Source organism: Hypanus sabinus, chromosome 29 (assembly GCF_030144855.1).
Source record: "Hypanus sabinus isolate sHypSab1 chromosome 29, sHypSab1.hap1, whole genome shotgun sequence".
NCBI lineage: Eukaryota > Metazoa > Chordata > Chondrichthyes > Myliobatiformes > Dasyatidae > Hypanus > Hypanus sabinus.
Window position 1 is genome coordinate 4,928,751 of NC_082734.1, and position 20,904 is coordinate 4,949,654.

At 45.9% G+C, this 20,904-nt stretch overlaps 1 protein-coding gene across 8 annotated transcripts in view; it reads left to right on the forward strand.

The window, feature by feature from the left end:
• Positions 1-32: 32 nt before the first annotated feature.
• LOC132382752 (potassium voltage-gated channel subfamily C member 1-like) overlaps positions 33-20,904 on the forward strand; it is a 162,740-nt gene continuing 141,868 nt past the window's right edge. For all 8 annotated transcript variants that reach the window (XM_059953207.1, XM_059953208.1, XM_059953206.1 and 5 more), the window contains exon 1: positions 33-672. In XM_059953207.1, the coding sequence (XP_059809190.1) occupies positions 73-672 (600 nt within the window). In that variant the 5' untranslated portion in view covers positions 33-72. The remainder of the gene's footprint in view (positions 673-20,904) is intronic.

The following is a 20,904-nucleotide window of genomic DNA, read 5'->3' on the forward strand; positions in this document are numbered from 1 at the left end:
TCCGCGGTTCGAAGAACTAACACGTGCTTTTGCAAGAAAAAAAAACGTCACCCAGGCAAAAATCTATCCCATATGATCAGTTCAGTCTGTGTTTCCTCTTTCCGCGGGCGAAAGTCTGGAAACAAACCTCCTTCCAAGTCATGTTTGAAAGGAGATATGGGCAAAAACGAGGAGAGCGACAAAATTGTCATCAATGTTGGGGGCATTAAACATGAGACGTACAGGAGCACGCTCAAAACTCTGCCCGGCACCAGGCTCTCCTGGTTAACTGAGCCGGACGCTTCCAGCAATTTTGATTATGATCCTAAGACCGACGAGTTCTTCTTCGACCGGCACCCCTCCGTTTTTGCCTATGTTCTGAACTATTATAGGACGGGCAAGTTGCATTGCCCGGCGGATGTGTGTGGGCCGCTCTTCGAGGAAGAGTTGGCTTTCTGGGGCATCGACGAGACGGACGTGGAGGCATGTTGCTGGATGAACTACAGGCAGCATCGAGACGCGGAAGAGGCGCTGGACAGCTTCGAAACCCCGGAGCCCGACGACGAGGAGGACGGGGACCTCAAAAGACTATGCCTGCAGGAGGACTCTGGAAGGAAACTGGGCTGGTGGAAGAAACTCCAGCCCAGAGTCTGGGCTCTCTTTGAAGATCCCTATTCATCTAAAGCTGCCCGGGTAATTTATATATGTGTGTGTGTGTGTGAGAGAGAGAGAGGGAGAGAGGAAGAGAGCGCGCGGGAGAGATGGCTTAATGAATCAAATTCATGTTGTGTTCTTCAGGGATGCAACTGTGTTCTGGTTTGCTCGTGGGTCTGTCTGTTCCTCTAGAAATGAGGATTATGGGAGAGAGCGACAGAGAGAGAGAGAGTTAAAAAGTGAGGGGGAGAGAGAGAGAGAAAAGAGAGGGAGAAAGAGAGAAGGAGAGAGGGAAAGAGAGATAGAAATAAAAAGTTTAGACAAAATGAGTTCGCAAGAGAATGTCATTAACGAGAAAATTAAAATTGTTCATGACTTTTTTCCTGAAGGGATTGATGTATAAAATAATGTGGTTAAAGTTTAAAAAAAGAAGAGCAGGGAAGGGAAAGAGGCAAGCAGAAGGGGAAAGGGAGGTGGGAAGAAAGTCCAAGGGAGCGGAAATAAAATGGATCTCATTAAACAAAATAGGGATAGAGAGATTGCAGGATCTGCATTTGCAGAGGCAAGAGATTGTTGAGGGGAAAGAAAAGACGCATTTAAATCCCTCCGCGGGCCGGCAGGGGGCAGAGCTGCGCCGTTGCAGAATGCGTGGCTGCGGCAAGAATTCAGCAGTGGTAGCAATTCTGGCGATTAATAATCACAGCGCCAGCAGTTTTGTAGTTGTGGTGAACGGTTTCCTTCACCATGCAAAGCAGTAATGCAGAGAGAGGGGAGCTCGTAACCATTCCCACTGCAGCAAGGGACCCGGGATCTCCTCCAACAAACTTTAAATCCATCAGAATTGCAACAGGACCTTGTTAACATGCATCAATTGCTTCCCTCGACTGAGGAAGATATTTTACAGAGAGGATAGGGTTAAAATAGTTTTATATTCAATTACCAAGTTGATCAGAAAGTACTTGAACTACCCAAAGCTATGGGACTAAAGAACTATAAGCTTTAAGGAAATGCGGGTGTCTGTGAAGGAATTTGTGGTTGAAAACCATAACTTGGTCAGTTTCTTTTGGGTTTCTGATATGGTGGAAGGTTGAAAACTGATCAGAAGGAAATCTTCCGGAGTTGTGAATACGTAGAAAATTCAGGGAAATCAGAGTTGTCGGGTGGGCGCATACGCACTTGTAAATTTGGCTGTTACCTTCTATTCTGAGTCAGTGCCCTCTGGAACTAAACTCCCCCACTATAGGAAACATTCTGTCCACATCCACTCTGTCCAGGCCTTTCAATATTGAGAAGGTTTCACTGAGATTCTTCCCCCCCCCAACCCCCTTCATTCTTCTAAACTCCAGCAAGTACAGGTCCAGAGCCATCCAAAGCTCTTCATACCTTAACCCTTCCATTCTCACGAACCTCCTCTCCAATGCCAGCATATCCTTTCTTGGAAAAGGAGCCCAAAAACTATTCTCAATACTCCATGTGTTTGAGGCGACGGTAATGGACCCACAAAACAGGGGAGGCAAATAGAGGTCTTACAAAATCATTATGGGTGCTTAAGGTGAGACACAGTGGGTTAATTGGTCTTGTTTAAGGGTTTAATCTTGAAAAGAATGGGAGATTCTTAACTATCAGCCTTTCTTACGTTTCAGCTTTGGGTGAGCTAACCAGTCATAGCGTGAGAATTTTGAATGGTACAAGGCCATTTGGTCCATCTCCCCATACTGGCCAACAAACTTACTTTAGGTAATTCCTTTCTAGCTGACAGTCTGCCACTTGGCAGGTTCCAGCTTTTCCAGTGTCTATCTAGGGGGGAGTGAGCTTTTCCAGGAATGGAAAATATTGAGTGAAAGATTTTACTCAATCCCCTCTAATTCTCCCACCAATGAACTCCTCCTTGCTGTAGACTGGACGATTTTGCGTGAGATCTCGGTCTATGATTTACATTAACACACTGCGTCTGTCTCACCCGTTAATACAACTTGCTTGGAAGAGCAGTACTAGGCAATGCAGAGAGCTTCAACTTCGACTGCCAGCAACTCAGTTCAGAAATACTCTGCTCCTCTCTCTACTTTCCCTCTCTCTTTCTCTCTCCCCGCCCTCTCTTTCCCCTCCCCTCTCTCTCCCCTTTCTCTCTCTCCTTTCCTCCCTCCCTCTTCCCTCTCTCTCCCCCCTCTCACTCCCTCTCGTCTCCCTCTCCTTCTCCATCTGTCTCTCCTCTCTGTGCTTTCCTTCCACTTCTCTCTCTCTCTCTTTCTCTTTCTCTCCCTCCCTCCTTCCCCTGCCAGTTTGACAACTTGTAATACTACCGAACACGTGAATCCAAATTATTTTCTGCTCCCAGCCTCCTAGCTTAGCCTTGCAAGCTTTATCAAGAAATATATTATTCAGGCTGACAATGTGTGGGTGGAAGTTATTCAAAGAACTAAATGCTATTTGGGTTGGCGAACTATGTGACAGAATTGCCATCATCATAGCCGTGAGTTCAGACTGCATCCTCCTGTTTCTCTAATACCCCCTCTGTTTCATCGCTGTCTGTGCTTCACCCTCACACCAGTGGGAGTGCCCCGGGTCACTCTCTCTGCCCCTCCACGTATCCTGGGTAGTAGGCTCTGTGTGTATTATTAGAATTGGTTTATTATTGTCACGTGTGCCTAGATACAGTGAAAAGCTTGTCTTGCACCCAAAATGCCAGAAGAACTTAGCGGGTCAGGCAGCACCTATGGAGATGAACAAATACTGAACTCAATCTAAGGACTCACTCTCAAAGACTCTGGAACTCAAAGAGTCATAGAGAAGTACAGCACAGAAACAGGCCCTTTGGCCCATCTAGTCCATGCTGAACCATTTAATCTGCGTATCTTGCACCGACCTGCTCCATGACCATAGCCCTCCATACCCCTCCCATCTGTGTAAAGGTAAATACAATTGTTCAGGGATAATAGTGTGTTGCTGGGGAGGTAGGGAAATTATTGGGAACAAGGAGGCATCAAACTTCTCTTAAACATTGAAATCGAACTCACACGCACCACTTGTGCTGGCAGCTCTCAGTGTTCTCAGTTTTATTTACAAAATTATCTATCTATTTAACTATTTAATTTGGTACTATATATATTTACTTATTTTTGTATTTGCACAGTTTGTCTTCTTTTGCACTTTGGCTTCTTGTCAGTCTTTGTTCGTGTGTAGTTTTCCATTGATTTTATTGTTTTTCTTTGTTCTACTGTGAATGCCCGCAAGGAAACGAGTCCCGGGCCAGTATATGATGACATTCACTGTATGTATTTGGATAAAAAAAATTACTTTGATCTTCGAACGTTTCAGGCTGAGACCCATCATCGGGAGGGTCCTGATGAATTTTCTCGGCCCCAAGCGTCGACTGTTTATTCACTTCCATAGATGCCGCCGGACCTGCTGGGTTCCTCCAGCGTTTTGTGTGTGTTCCTGTGGATTTCTGGCATCTTCAGAATCTCTGTGTTGCAAATCATCACACGGTGTACTGAGCTGCAGCGGCAAAGTGCAGAATAAAGTGCCAATGCTTCCGATAAGGTACGGTGCAGGTGAACGATGAGGTGCGAGGTAGATCGTGAGGCAAGTGTCCAAGAGCCTGATAGCCAGCCGGACAGGAGCCGTGTTTTCAGGAGTTTGGATCTTCGGCCCGATGATGTCACGAAGAGTGCAATTCACGCACAACGCGGAAACTGGCCGTTCAGCCCAACTTGTCCATACTAAGCCAGTCCCGTTTGCCTATATTTGGCCAACATCCCTCTGAACCTTTCCTATCCCCGAGGCTGCAAGATCCCTGTTAAGTGTTGGAATCACACCTGCCACCACCACTTCCTCTGGCAGCTTGTTCCATAGACCCACCGACCTCTGTGTGTGTTGAAAGTTGCCTCTCGGTTCCCTTTTATTCTTTCGTCTTGTCTTAAACCTATGCATTTGCCTACCCAGTGACCCTCTCCCCTATCTACATCCTCCCTGACTTTATAAGCTACCTTGCTGTCTCCTGCACTCCAAGGCACACAGCCGCACGTGCTGGGTGATGGATTGTTATGGGCATTAAGTAGGATAATTTATTTAGAGATACAGCACGGAGCAGGTCCTTGCGGCCAAACAGGGCACACTACCCAGCAACCCTCGCCCAATCACAGGACAATTTATAACGATCGGTTAACCTGCCAACTGGGAGGTCTTTGGAATGTGGGAGGAAACCAGAGCACCCGGAGGAAACCCACACGGTCTCGGGGGGAACGTACAAACTCTTCACAAACGGCACCAGAGTTGAACCCTGAACTCCGATGCCATGAGCTACTATACTGTGGCGCTGACCCCTACGTTACTGTGGCACCCCTTATTAACCCCCCGAACCCATTATATCAACCTTCCTGCCTATAAGAGTGTAAGGGAGAGGCATCCTTCTGTACACTACAGAGTACAAAATAAACCCAGTGAGGCAGAAGCTGCGGTTAAACCTGGTGGGTATGTGCTTTCAGGCTGTCATATCTTTGGAGTAATGATATTATAATTCATGTACAACATGGAGACGGGCTCTACATGAGCCCCGATGTCGCGGCCCGAAACATCGACTCTTTATTCCTCTCTGCAGATTCTGCCTGACCTGCTGAGTTCCTCCGGCATCTCGTCTGCGCGATGCTCCGTATCTTCAGCATCTGCCGCATCTCTTGTGTTCGAGAAACGCTCACAGGTCCGGGCAGCATCTGTAGTAAGAGTAACGGAGTCAACTTTTCAGGGTTCATGGCATCATTCTGTCTCCACAGATGCTGCCTGACCTGCTGAGTTTTTTTTTATTTTTAGCACTTTCTGTTGTTTTTCTAGCATCTCCATCTTTTTAATCACCACACAGTGCAGACCAGTTTTGGGGATTGGTATACCTTCCTAGGTTCACCCATGGAACTAACAATGGGTGAGTTCATTTAAAAAAAAATTTACCTACTCAAATAATGCCGAGTTATGACCGTACCTGTAGGACTGCCTGCTTCTCATGGCCTTGAACTAAGTATTCGGCTAAGAGTCTGGGCCATCAGTGGGACTGGAGTATTTATGGGCACAGTCACGGTTGCTTCGGCCAGATTCCACTCCTGAACAAGAAACAACCCGCTGGAGGAGCATCGTCTGTGGCAGGAGCTGAGTGGTTGAGCAGACTCGATGGGCCAGAGGGTCCACAGACCCTCTGCTTTATCTGCTCCTCTAGCAGCGGGCGGCGTGAGTTTGGGACGAGCCGCCAGAGGAAGTGATGGATGTGGTTTTGATGCAACATCTCAGAGAAACCTGGATTGGTACATGGATGGAGAGCTGTGGTCCGGGTGCAGGTCAATGGGACTAGGCAGATTAATAGCTCAGCATGGAGTAAATGGGCTGAAGGGCCTGTTTCTGTGCTATAGTATGCTATGACTAGGTGATTCCATGCTCATAACAGCCCTACTCATTGGCCACTCAGCCTAGAGATGGGAAGTGAGTGCATGCCAGCCTCGGAAGTTCAAAGTGCGGCCAAGTGGTTAAGGCGTTGGACTAGCCATCTGAAGGTCGTGAGTTCGAGCCCCAGCCAAGGCAGCGTGCTGTGTCCTTGAGCAAGGCACTTAACCACACACTGCTCCAGTCCACCCAGCTGAAAATGTACTGGCAAAGTGTTGGGGGATAGACTGGTGTCCTAACCGGGGGGGGGGGGGGGGGGAGAGTCTCAGTCGCTTCACGCCACGGAAACCGGCATAAGCACCGGCCTGATGAGCCTATAAAGCTCGGGACTTTGAACTTTTTAAACTTTTTTAACTTTTTAAAGTTCAAAGTAAAAAATTATTATCAAGGCACATATATGTCACCACATACAATCTTGAGATTCATTTTCTTGCAGGCATTTTCAATAAATGCAAAACAGCAGACAAATAAAATAACAATAATAAATAATAAGCAATAAATATCAAGAACATGAGATGAAGAGTCTTTGAAAGTGAGTCTGTTGGTTGTGGGAACAGTTCAGCGTTGGGGTGAGTGAAGTTCAGTGAAGTTACCCCCTCTGCTTCAAGAACCTGAAGGTTGAGGGGTGGTGTGGGACCTAAGGCTCCTGTACCTCCTTCCTGAACCTGGTGGTCTGGGTCCTGAGGCTCCTGTATCTCCTTCCTGATGGCAGCAGTAAGAAGAGAGCACGGCCTGGGTGGTGGGGGTCCCTGATGAGGGTGCACATGATCTTACCAATTTAAGGGTCTGATAGAGGACGTACAGCTGAAGGTGTCCTTGCAAAAGGGAAAGAACCATTCCCCGATTTACAAGCGACACATTCCTGAAAATGATCTCAGCCAGTGGAATTTTGTAAATTAAATATGGCCGACAAAATCCATTGTGAGTGTTCGATACGGTGTATTCCCACAGAAGGAGAGTGGGTCATTGTGTGTTATGGAAGGTGACGGCTTCCTAACTCAAGGACAAGTGCCTTAAGGAGTCAACGGTGAATCATCGCAATAATATCTAAATCAAATCTTCATAAATCAAAAATTTACTGCATTCCGACTAATCCCAGTTCTCAGAACCAGAATCGGGTTTATTATTACTGATTCACATGATGTGAAATTTGTTGTTTTAGCAGCAGCAGTACAGCGCAAAGGCAAAATAATTATGCGAAATTATAAAATAAATAAATAAATAGTGGCAAGAACAGGAATAAACGAGATAGTGCTCAGGTTTGTAAGTTATATCTCATCCAGTCATTAAAGGTGCTGGGGGTCCCTGTCTCCATCACCTCTTCAGACTGTGCGTTTCAGCCCTTACCGGCCCCAGGAGAATCTCTTATCCCTCTATCGCCCTCCTAAGCATAAAGCAATTTCTTTAGGTTACCCTGTCATTAATGAACTCTCTGCTAACGAAGCCATTTCCTATTCAACCCAACCGGAGCACAGGACACTGCAGATGCACGACCTGGAGCAACAAACAATCTGTTGGAGGAACTCAATGGGTCGAGTTCCATTTGCAGGGGGAAGGAATTGTGGACACTCCAGGTCACAACCCCGTAGGTCAACAATTCCTTTTCTCCCACAGATGCTGCTCGGCTCACTGAGTCTTTCCAAGACGCTGCTTATTGTCGAGTCTCTCATAATCTTCATTGCATTCTATCGCAATATGACAGGGCTGGCCTGAGTATTTAAATGTCACGGTTTTCTGTATATTCCACTATGAGGGAGTTGTGTTCATAGAAGACCCTGATTTTCCATAACATGAAGCCACATCATCTGCACACACATCAAGAAAAAAAACCATTTGTGAATTATTTATTTAGGAAAGAAGCATTTTATTCTGTGCCGCAGATATTTTGGTGGTGATTTGTGTAAGGACGGATTTCTGTAAAGTGAATGCAGCAGGGGTTGCCTGTATTTGTAAATAGATGTTCGTGTATATTTATAGAGCCCTATATTCAGGATATGACAAAATTTATTTTGTTTGCAGGTGATTTTCTGAATTTAATTAGCTTTTGGCAAAATTGGGTAAGTTTATTTGTATGGTTCTGTGTAGTGAGTATTTGGCTTTGAACAGAGGAGACAATTAAACGTTTCGGTAGGACTGAACCCGTGACTCTGGCAATCGGAGTCCGCAGTTCAGTCCTGACCCTTGCTGTCTGTGTGGAGTTTGCATGTTTTCCTTGTGATAAACGCCAGCTCGAAACCTATTAATTTAATCTTGTCTTTAACCAACATATCTTTTATTTTCGTGTTTTCTTTCTGTATTTTGTACTTTTACCTCATTGCAAAGCACTTTGAACTACATCGTCTGTATGAAAAATGCTCAGTAAATTAAGTTGTTCTTATTATTTTGGGTGTATTCCGTTTGGGTAGCTTCCAACCTGATGGCATGAACATCGATTTCTCAAACTTACAATAATGCCTGCACTCCCCCTTCACCATTTCCCATCCCCTTGTCCCTCTCTCATGTTATCTCCTTGCCCGCCCACCACCTCCTTCTGGTGCTTCTCCTCCAACCCCTTTCTTCTTTCTTCCATGGCCCTCTGTCTCCTTCACCAATGAACTTCTTAGCTCTTTGATTCATCCCTCCCCCTCCAAGTTCCACCTATCACCTGCCGTCTCTCTCTCCCCCCGTCTCTCTCTCCCCCCCGTCTCTCTCTCCCCCCCGTCTCTCTCTCCCCCCCGTCTCTCTCTCCCCCCCGTCTCTCTCTCTCCCCCCCTGTCTCTCTCTCTCCCCCCCTCTCTCTCCCCCCGTCTCTCTCTCCCCCCCGTCTCTCTCTCCCCCCGTCTCTCTCTCCCCCCCTGTCTCTCTCTCTCCCCCCCTCTCTCTCCCCCCGTCTCTCTCTCCCCCCCGTCTCTCTCTCCCCCCGTCTCTCTCTCCCCCCGTCTCTCTCTCCCCCCCCTCTCTCTCTCCCCCCCGTCTCTCTCTCCCCCCCGTCTCTCTCTCCCCCCGTCTCTCTCTCTCCCCCGTCTCTCTCTCCCCCCCGTCTCTCTCTCTCCCCCCGTCTCTCTCTCCCCCCCGTCTCTCTCTCCCCCCGTCTCTCTCTCCCCCCGTCTCTCTCTCTCCCCCCCGTCTCTCTCTCTCCCCCCCGTCTCTCTCTCCCCCCCGTCTCTCTCTCCCCCCCGTCTCTCTCTCTCCTCCCCCAACTTTTTAAACCTACTCCTCAGCCTTTTTCTCTCCAGTCCTGCTGAAGGGTCTCAGCCCAAAATGTCAACTGTTTATTCATATCCATAGGTGCTGCTGGGCCTGCTGAGTTCCTCCGGCACCTTGTGTGTGTTGTCGGATTTCCAGCGCCTGAAGATTCTCTCTTGTTTATTATTATTATTATTATTATTATTATTATTATTATTATTATAGTTTGGGTTTCCCCTGCACTTTCTTTGGTTTCTTCTGATGTGGTTAATTGGCCAATATAGTTGGCCACTAGTATGTGGTGAGGGTTAGAATCTAGGAATAAAAGACAATTAGTGTGAACAGTTGGTTGATGGTTAGCAGAAACCAAATGGGCTGAAGGGCCTGTTTCTGTGTTGCATCTCTGTTGGAATTTATAGAAAAGACTTACAGTTACTCTGGAATGTCAAGATTGCCATAAAAGACTCATGCAGGGATAGAAATCTGATGTGTCTTAGTTGGCCTAGCCTCTATGTTCATAGGAGCTTCGATTTCTTCTCGCTATTGGTCTCTTCGACAATCTGGTCATTCCAGGGTAGCTGTAACTCTATAAATTCCAAGATTTATTTCATTACTGGAATTTAAATTCCCCAGACGCTGTGGTGGGTTCTGATCTCACAGTTTTCGATCAATGGCCCAGGATGGCGTATTCAGTGATTTAACCACAATCCTTCTGCAACCGTCCGCTGTCATTTATGGGTTATTAGAAAGCAAGATCACTAAAATGAAACTGATTTGTTGCGCTTGTACGTATTCTGGAGAAAAACAATGTGTGTGTACGTTATAGAAGATAGCAGCTCCTACGTGTGTAATGGGAGGTCTGTGCCTCTGCTTTTATTGGGTCTCTCATGAATTTCATTATCATCAACTGGTGCCAGAAAGAAAGAACAGAATTCGGTGTATTTTGTAGGAAATGATAGTGCTCCTGTCTTTTGTAAGTAATAACTAACTTAAGTATTCCACAAGATCCGAAAATTCAATCTACATTTTAGAAAACAATTAATGAGCGTACTTGAAATAATTGCTGCTCGATCTGTATCACCTTGGAAAACTTTGGTCCACTGTCCACTCCAATCAGATTCATTCTTCTTCAGCCCTTTTACTCCTTCCACCAATCACCTCCCAGCTTCTTACTTCATCCCCTAACCACCCACTTTCCCCCTTACCTGGCTTCACCTGTCACCTGCCAGCTTGTCCTCCCCCCCCTGCCCCGCACTTTCTTAAACTAGCTTCTTCCCCTTTCCGCTCCAGTCCTGATGAAGGGTCTCGGTCCGAAACATCTGCTGTTTATTCCTCTCTGTAGATGCTGCCTGACCTGCCGAGCTTCTCCAGCATTTTGTGTGCGTTGCTCTCGGCTTCCAGCATCTGCAGGATCTCGTGTGTTTATGGAAAACCACCATCATGTATGAATCTCTGAGTTACTCTTGCACTGATTGAGGGCATTTATCCTGTCGAGGGTCTGCTGGAGCAATCCAGTGAACATTGTGGCTGTGTTCTTTTCCCGTATATTTGGATTTTAACCTTCAAATAGCATTATTTTCCCTTTCAAAAGCTACCATCCACCACCCTTTCAGACAGTGCATTGTGGATCATTGCCACTTGCCAAGTAAATATGGGTTTCTTGCCCCTGCGCTACTGCGGCTTCCAGTCCTCGATCTCCCTGCTAATGGGAACTGTCCTTCCCTATTTATCTCACATTTCCATCACCTTTTCTCTTAACCTTTCCCATTGCAATGGGAATATATATCGCTGACAAACATTGTGCTATTAAACCTGACTCTGGTTCCGAACCCTAGGATCCTCGGTCTGCCCTCAAAATAGAAATGTTTTTATTTTATTTGTACTTAGCGATACAACGTGTAGTCGGAACCTTCCGGACCTTCATTCCGCCCAGGCAGCCCCGGACAACACTGATTTAGCCCTAACCTAATCACAGGACCATTTACAGTGACCATTTAACCTACCCGGTACATCTTTGGACCGGGGGAGGAAACCGGAGCGCTTGCATTCCACGACGAAGAGGTACCGAGACTCCTTACAGAGCGGCGGAACTGAACTCTGAACTCTAGCGCGCAAACATTGTTCTAACCACTATACTACAGTTCTGCATTTCTGTCACCCTTCCTCTTAACTTGCACCATTGCAACGAGAATCAGGTCAAATATCACCGATATATGTTGTGAAATTTCATGATACATCAGTGATATTAAACCTGATTGTGTTCTGAACCCTGGAATCCTTGATTCGACATCCTCATGGACTTTATACAGGATTCCTGCTTTTACAAATGGAGGCTTTCGATTAGGAAATGTAAAGGAGGTTGTACTGGCCCTTTATAGACCCAGTGACCACTTCATTGTGTCCCTGCTGTGTCCTAGTAAAGTGTACAATACTAGAGTGTGTTTGCACTTTCTGAGTCTGATCTGCTGGTGAAAATAAGGAAAAACCTTGGGTTAAAATGCCTTAATACAAATTTAACTTCGACACTTAATGATAATATAGTAGCTTCTTGCCTTAGGAATTTTAATTGCCAGGATAAAAAAATAATAATTACTGGGTTAGTTTTCGTCAAAAAAAGATTGGAGTTGTATGTTTTAAAAGCAAAGTTAAATCCAGTGAAAGGTTTTACATCTTCTACCCAATCACATTTTTAATGTGCTTTGATTATGATCTAACACACTGTTACATGTTAGATCTTGATATGTCCTGATTATGTCCTGGGAATGATACTCTGAGAAGGACTTGTGAACACAGGAGCTTCTAGAGATGCTGGAAATCTTGAGCAACACGCAGAAAATGCTGGAGGAACTTAGCTGGTCAGGCAACATCTATGGAGGGGAATAAATATATATAAACATATATAACAATTACAGCACGGAAACAGGCCATCTCGGCCCTTCTAGTCCATTCCGAGCGCTTACTCTCACCTAATCTCACTGACCCACACTCAGCCCATAACCCTCCATTCCTTTCCTGTCCATTTACCTATCCAATTTTACTTTAAATGACAATACCGAACCTGCCTCTACCACTTCTACTGGAAGCTCATTCCACCCGGCTACCACTCTCTGAGTAAAGAAGTTCCCCCTCCTGTTACCCCTAAACTTTTGCCCCCTAACTCTTAAATCATGTCCTCTTGTTTGAATCTCCCCTACTCTTAATGGAAAAAGCCTATCCACGTCAACTCTATCTATCCCCCTCATAATTTTAAATACCTCTATCAAGTCCCCTCTCAACCTTCTACGCTCCAAAGAATAAAGACCTAACTTGTTCAACCTTTCTCTGTAACTTAGGTGCTGAAACCCAGGTAACATCCTAGTAAATCTCCTCTATTTTGTTGACATCTTTCCTATAATTTGGTAACCAGAACTGTACACAATACTCCAAATTTGACCTCACCAATGCCTTGTACAATTTTAGCATTACCTCTCAACTCCTATACTCAATGCTCTGATTTATAAAGGCCAGCATTCCAAAAGCTTTCTTCACCACCCTATCAACATGAGATTCCACCTTCGGGGAACTATGCACCATTATTCCTAGATCACTCTGTTTTTTGATGTTTTTAAAATTTATTACTTACAGCATGGAATAGGCCTGTCTGGCCCACCAAGACTTGTTGTCCAGCAACCCAATGATTTAACACGAGCCTAATCAAGGATAATTTACAAATGACCAATTAACCTAATAACTGATACAGCTCTGGACGGTGGGAGGAATCCCAGGCACACGCAGGAAGAACATAGGAACTTTCTTAGAGAGGATGCCAGAATTGAACTCCAAACTCCCTGAGCTGTAATAGTGTCCCATTAACTGCTGTGCTACCGTGGGGTGACGAAGGGTCTCTTTATTGCCCTCCATCGATGCTGCCTGACTGGCTGAGCTTCCCCGGCATTTTGTGTGAGAAAGACTTCTAACCCCAGGGGAGCTGCAGGGAAGATTTGCCAGGATAGTTTGTGGAAGTGGGACTGTGGTTTCACAGAGCAGAAACTTGCTTGGGTACAAGATCAACTCCCCTCCCTCCCTGCCAAAATTAACCCAACCATTGCCAACCTTAGCCAAAAGCTTAAAGATATTAGCAAAAACCATCCCTCGTACATTGACAGTGCAATAATTACCCTACATTCATCAGGTGTTGAATCAGAGGGGTTAACTTCACTCAAGTTCAGTCACCTCATCACTGAACTGTTTCCACAACCTACAGATTCACTTTCAAGGACATAACAACTCATCTGCTTGATATTTATTGCTTGTTTGTTTGTTTATTTATTTATTATTTTGCTTTTTTTTTGTATTTGCACAGTTTGTTGTCTTTTGCACATTGGTTATTGTCCATATTGTTGGGTGCAGTCTTTCATTGATTCTATTGTGTTTCTTGTATCTACTGAAGAAAATGGATCTGATGGTTGTATTTGGTGACATATGGGTACTTTGATAATAAACTTACTTTGAACTTTGAATCAGGGTTGCCAAGAAAGATGTCTGGGACCTGGTGAATTCCTTCACCACAGCCCCAAGGATAGGCGTCACTGCGTCCCGTGGTCCTGAGGCAGACTCGAAAAGATACCTGGGAATCTGGTGCCCCAGTGCTTTCCCAGTGATTATTCCCTGTCCTGTCTCTTGCTGAGAATCTTGGTCACTGCTGACAACCAGCCAGACTTCAAAATGGTGGTCACTCACACCATCTTGGATCAAGACCTTTGTCTGCTCCCAGTGGCTCTCTCCGCTCCCACCGCACCGCAAACTAACCGATGGTAGCGACACGGTGCGCGCGGCCCTTGTGCAGCTTTGGCCGTCGGAGATGGGAATCTGTACTCACAGATGAATTGAACTCTGAGCTCTGACGCCTCGAGCTGTAATAGAGTCGTCTAGCCGCTGTGTTACCGTGAGGGTGGAGGCAGGAATGTTCACTGTGTTTAAAAAAGGGGGGAAAGCTGGAGGTGATTGGTGAGAGAGAAAGTGAATGAACATCTCAGGTCAATGACAACTGGTAAAAGATAATCGCGGAGGAGGCGGAAGAGGATGTGGTAGCGGCTAGCGCAACGCTGTTACAGCTTGGGGTATTGTGGGGGGGGGGGGGTCACAGTTCAATTCCACCACTGTTTGTACATCCTTCCCGTGAGTGCATAAGTTTCCTCTGGGTGCTCTGGTTTCCTCCCACATTCCAGAGATAGTAAGTCAATTAACTAGTAAGTTAATTGGTTATTCTAAATTGCCCTGTGATTAGGCTAGGGTTAAACTGGGGGTTGCTGGTTTGCATGGCTCAAGAGACCAGAAGGGTCTATTCTGCACTGTATCTCTAAATTAATTTATTACTGACCTAAGTCAGCTTGACAAAGCATGGCCCATCCTGGATTCAGAGAGACATAGCAGGCCTTTTGGCCCACTGAATTTGGTGCCGACCATTATTCGTTGATCCACACCAATCCTACACTAATCTTAGCTACTCTCCCCATATTCTCATTAATCCTCCCCAGCTTGACCCCTTGCCCCACACAATAGGGGCAATTTACAGCAGTTGATTAATCTACCAACTTTCACAGAAGGCCTCGGTAGAATGGATGTGGAGAAGATGTTTCCTATAGTGGGGGAAGTCTAGGACGAGAGGACACAGATAGAGTGGATGTGGAGAGGATGTTTCCTATAGTGGGAGAGTCTAGGACCAGAGGACACAGATAGAGTGGATGTGGAGAGGATGTTTCCTATAGTGGGGGAGTCTAGGACCAGAGGGCACAGATAGAGTGGATGTGGAGGAGATGTTTCCTATAGTGGGGGGGGGGTCTAGGACCAGAGGGCACAGATAGAGTGGATGTGGAGAGGATGTTTCCTATAGTGGGGGAGTCTGGGACCAGAGGACACAGATAGAGTGGATGTGGAGAGGATGTTTCCTATAGTGGGGGAGTCTAGGACCAGAGGACACAGATAGAGTGGATGTGGAGAGGATGTTTCCTATAGTGGGGGAGTCTAGGACCAGAGGACACAGATAGAGTGAACGTGGAGAGGATGTTTCCTATAGTGGGGGACTCTAGGACCAGAGGGCACAGATAGAGTGGATGTGGAGAGGATGTTTCCTATAGTGGGGGAGTCTGGGACCAGAGGACACAGATAGAGTGGATGTGGAGAAGATGTTTCCTATAGTGGGGGAGTCTAGGACCAGAGGACACAGATAGAGTGGATGTGGAGAGGATGTTTCCTATAGTGGGGGAGTCTAGGACCAGAGGACACAGATAGAGTGGATGTGGAGAGAATGTTTCCTATAGTGGGGGAGTCTAGGACCAGAGGACACAGATAGAGTGGATGTGGAGAAGATGTTTCCTATAGTGGGGGAGTCTAGGACCAGAAGGCACAGACTCAGAATAGAAGGATGTCCTTTTAGAACAGAGATTAGGAGGAATTTCTTTAGCCAGAGGGTGGTGAATCTGTGGAGTTCATTGCCACGGGCTAGAGGCCTAGTCATTGGATATATTTAGAGGGGAGGTCAATAAATTCTTCATTAGTAAAGGTGTCAAAGATTATGGGTAGAAGGCAGGACAATAAGGTTGAGGAGGATAATAAATTAGCAATGATGGAATGGTAGAGCAGAATTGATGGGCTGAATGGCCTTATTCTATGTCTGATGGTCTTATGAGGCACCCAGACGAAACACACATGGTCACAGGGAGAGCATGCAGACTCTCACAGACAGATCTCAGGCCACTACTAGCTGTGCCACGGTGCCGTGCTATTCTGAGCTGATCTGACTGGGGCATAAATGGTTAAGCCTCATCGGCTCAGGCCAGGAATCCAGGCTAACCTGCAAAAAAAGCCTTGGAGCCCAAGTTGTTCTCTCTGGAGCAGAGAAGGTTGAGTAGAGATTTAACAGAGGCATTTAAACTCATGAAGAAATCTGATGGAGTCAATTAGAATAAACTTCTTTCACAGGTGGAAGGGACCAGAGAAGATAGATTAAAGCTATTAGTGAAAAAAACACTCAAGGGGCTACACTGAGGTAAATTAATTATTAGTGAGATTCCGTATTTCATGAAAGTGGACAAGGCCATTGGACAAATCTATGAACTCAAAATATTTCAGGCCATGGAACCATAGAACATTACAGCAGAGAAACAGGCCTTTTGGCCCTTCTTGGCTGTGCTGAACCATTTTTCTGCCTAGACCCACTGACCTGCACCTGGACCATATCCCTCCAAACCCCTCTCATCCATGTACCTGTCCAAGTTTTTCTTAAATGTTAAAAGTGAGCCCGCATTTACCACTTCATCTGGCAGCTCATTCCACACTCCCACCACTCTCTGTGTGAAGAAGCTCCCCCCAATGTTCCCTTTAAACTTTTCCCCCTTCACCCTTAACCCATGTCCTCTGGTTTTTTTCTCCCCTAGCCTCAGTGGAAAAAGCCTGCTTGCATTCACTCTATCTATACCCATCATAATTTTATATACCTCTGTCAAATCTCCCCTCATTCTTCTATGCTCCAGGGAATAAAGTCCTAACCTATTCAGCCTTTCTCGGTAACTCAGTTTCTCAAGTCCCGGCAACATCCTTGTAAACCTTCTCTGCACTCTTTCAACCTTTTTAACATCCTTCCTGTAATTTGGTGACCAAAACTGCACACATGAGATGTTGGAGTAGAATTAGGCCATTTGGCCCATTGAATCTGTTCCATCATTCAATCTTGGCTGATGTATTATCCCTCTCAACCCTACTCTCCTGCTTTCTCTCCATAACCTTTGACACCCTGACTTATCAGGGACCTATCAATCCCTGCTTTTAAATATACCCAATGACTTGGCCTCCATGGTCACCTGTGGCAATGAATTCCACAGATTCACTATCCTCTGGTAAAAGAAATTCCTCCTCATCTCTGTTCCAAAGGGCTGTCCTTCTGTCCTGAGGTTATGCCCTCTGGTTCTAGACTTCCCACTAGAGGAAACATCATCTCCATGTTCACTCCAAGTCTCGGCCTTTCAGCACTGGATAAATCCCACCCCTCATTCTTCTAAACTGCAGGGAGTAGACAGCCAGAGCCATCGATCATGTTAACCCTTTCATTCCCGGGATCATTCTTGTGACCCTCCAGTGCCACATGCAGAAATGTGTTTGGTGGTAGGGTCCTGTTGAAGATGTTGGGAATAATCTCCGAACCCTCTGCCTTCCACAGGGATTGCTCCCTCCCTGATTCTCTTGTCCATTTGTCCCTTCCCACTAACCTCACCCCTAGCAGACGTCATTGCTAGTGGAAAAAGTACTACACCTGCCTATTCATGCCTCACCAGGGCCTCAATTAGTCCTCTCAAATGAGGCAACTCTTCATTTACAAATCTGTTGGGGTCATCTGCTGTATCTGGTGCTCCCGATGCGGCCTCCTCTACACTGGAGAGACCCGGTGTAGATTGGTGGGGGGAGGCTGCTTTGTCAAGCATCTTCATTCCCTCTTCAAAAAGCAGGATTTCCCAATGACCAATACAGTTCAATTCCAATCCCCATTCCCATTTCTGGGAGGCGAGATGGAGATACATCTCTACAAAGAAGGTGTAAGGAACTCCTTCCCTCCGCTAGTCAGTCACCTACCCCCCCTCCACCCTACCCTGGGTCAGGGTCACGAGGAACCATGGGAACTGGTGGTGGATGGTCGTATGAGCAGCTGGTGCATATTTCAAGTCCTGGTTATGTGACCACTGACACCAGGCAGACAATCTCTGGAGAGTATTGATAATGGCTGGGGTGACCCGTCTTGTAAAGACACTGCCCAGAAGGCAACAATGGCAAAGCACTTCTGTAGAAAAATTTGCCAAGTACAATCATGGTCATGGAGAAGACCATGATCACCCATGTCATATGACATGACTCATAACGAACGGACTAACGATTCCCATTCCGACATGTCCGTCCATAGCCTCCTCTACTGCCACGATGAGGCCACTCTCAAAGTTCAAAGGTTACAGTACATTTATTGTCAAAGTATGTATACACTCTTGAGATTCGTCTCCTTTCAGGCAGCCATGAAACAAGAAACCTACAAGAGCCCTCTGAAAAAAAGACCAACAGACACAGAACAGGCAGAGAGAGAGAGAGGAAAAAACAAAATGTATGAACAGTAAAAGCAAACAAACAGCATTCAGAGTGAAAGTGAGTCCACAGACGTTCTCAGGATGGAGGAGTAACACCTCATGTTCTGCCTACAACTTGATGGCATGAACTTTGATTTCTCTAATCTCTGATAATTTCTCCACCCCCTCCGTTCCCTCCTCTATAATTCCTTACTCTAGCTCCCCTCCTATCTCTGACCGACATCTTGGAATGGGAATGGGGACTGGAATTAAAATGGTTGGTCACTGAGAAATCCTTCCTTTCATAATAGAGAATTATATATGTTGTATACAGCTTACACATATGTTGTATATATGTGTATATTACTGAGGAATCTCTCTTCAGAATCAGACTTAATATCAGTGGCGTATGTTGTGGAATTTGTTGACTTTGTGGCAGCAGCACAATGTAATGCATAATAATAGAGAAAAAAACCTGTGAATTACAGTAATTATATATTTAATAGTTAAATAAGTAATGCAAAAGCAGATATAAAGAATTAGTGAGGTAGTGTTTACGGGTTCAATGTCCATTCAGAAGTCCGATGGCAGAGGGGAAGAAGCTGTTCCTGAATCGCTGAGTGTGGGTCTTCAGGCTTCTGTACCTCCTTCCTGACCGGTAACAATGAGAACAGAGCCTGTCTGGGTGGCGGGAGTCCTTAACGGTGGACGCTGCCTTTTTGAGCCACCGCTCCTTGCAGACATCCTGGATACTACAGAGGCTAGAGCTTGTGATGGAGCTGACTGATTTTACAACTCTCTGCAGCTTACTTCGATCCTGTGCAGTAGCCCCCCCCCCACCCCCCCAACCCCTCATGCTAGATGGTGAAGCAGCCAGTTAGAGTGCTTTCGACAGTACATCTCTGTCGTAGGGAATGGCAGTCAATGTGTATAACCGGGGGATCAGCAATGCATGTGTGTGTTAACGATGTCAGCTTCTGTGTTCATCTTAACAGCATCGTATGTTATGGAGAGTAATAGTTTCTGTACTTATTACAGGAAATATAAACCCTTGTGTCTCATTGGGAGAAAAGCAGCTGCTGTGTATAATATAGAAAATTGCAGCTCCTGTATATATTTCAGAATCAGACTCACACTCAATCACTGACAATGGACAGGAAATTTGTTGTTTTGTGGCAGCAGTAAGTGTAATCCCTAAAAAACGTGCAAATTACAATACAATATAAATCCAATTTAATAAGCAGTACAAAAAGAGCAAGATTAGTGTATCAGTCTTCATGGGTTCAATGTCCATTCAGAAATCTGATTGTGGAGGGGACGAAGCTGTTCCTGAATCACTGAGTGTGGGTCTTCAGGCCCCCTGTACCTCCTTCCTGATGGTAGCAATGAGAAGAGGGTATGTGCTGGGAGATGGGGATTCTTACTGATGGATGCTGTCTCTTTGAGCTGCCACCTTTTGTAGACATCCTGGCGGCTGGGGAGGCTAGTGGCCATGACGGAGACGGCAGAGTTTACATCTTTCTGCAGCTTTTTCCGATCCTGTGCAGTGACCCCTGGCCCTCCCATTACCATACCAAACAGAGATGCAACCCATATGAATGCTCTCCGGGAACGTTTGTACAGATCTGCTGGATTCTTATAGGTGATATACAACATCTCCTCAAACTCCTAGTGAAATATAGCCGCAGACAAGAAATATAGCAATTATTATATATATTTTATATATGTTTTCCTGAATAGTAACAATTGTATAGCAGAGAGAATAGCATATTTCACAGCTCCTGTGTATTTTATATTGAAAACATGCGAGCTATGTATTATAGAAATGAGCAAAGCCCACATCAGCAATCAGGTAATATTGTGGTGAGATGTTGGTTGGTCATACTGCTTTCTGTTGTGTGAGCTACGTACGGATTTAGTGCAGACCAAGGCAATTGGAATTTTGTTTTTGCTGCAGTATATAGATGTGCTGACGCAGGCATTTTGAGTTCTCCAGCCTATGCTTGTGCTGTCTGATCTCTCTCTTATTAAAGTGACTGGCTTTTTTGTTGGAGTCCCACCTGGAGACAGTCTGCTAGTGGGGAGTCTTGAGTCAGTGTTCTCACACACACACACGCACGCACACACGCACGCACACACACACACACACACACACACACACACACACACACACACATACTCACATTCACACACACACACACACAAACACACATGCACATACACACACACACACCACACGCACGCACACACACGCACACACATACACACACACATACGCACGCACACACACACGTACACGCACGCACACACACGCACGTACACGCACGCACACACACACACAAATGCACACACACGAACACACACACACATACACACACTCACACGCACACTCACACACACACATACACACACGCACACACTCACGCACATACACACACACGCACACACACATACACACACACACACGCACACACGCACACACACTCACACGCACACTCACACACACACACACACACACACACACACACACACACGCACACACACTCACACGCACACTCACACACACACACACACACACACACACACACACACACACACA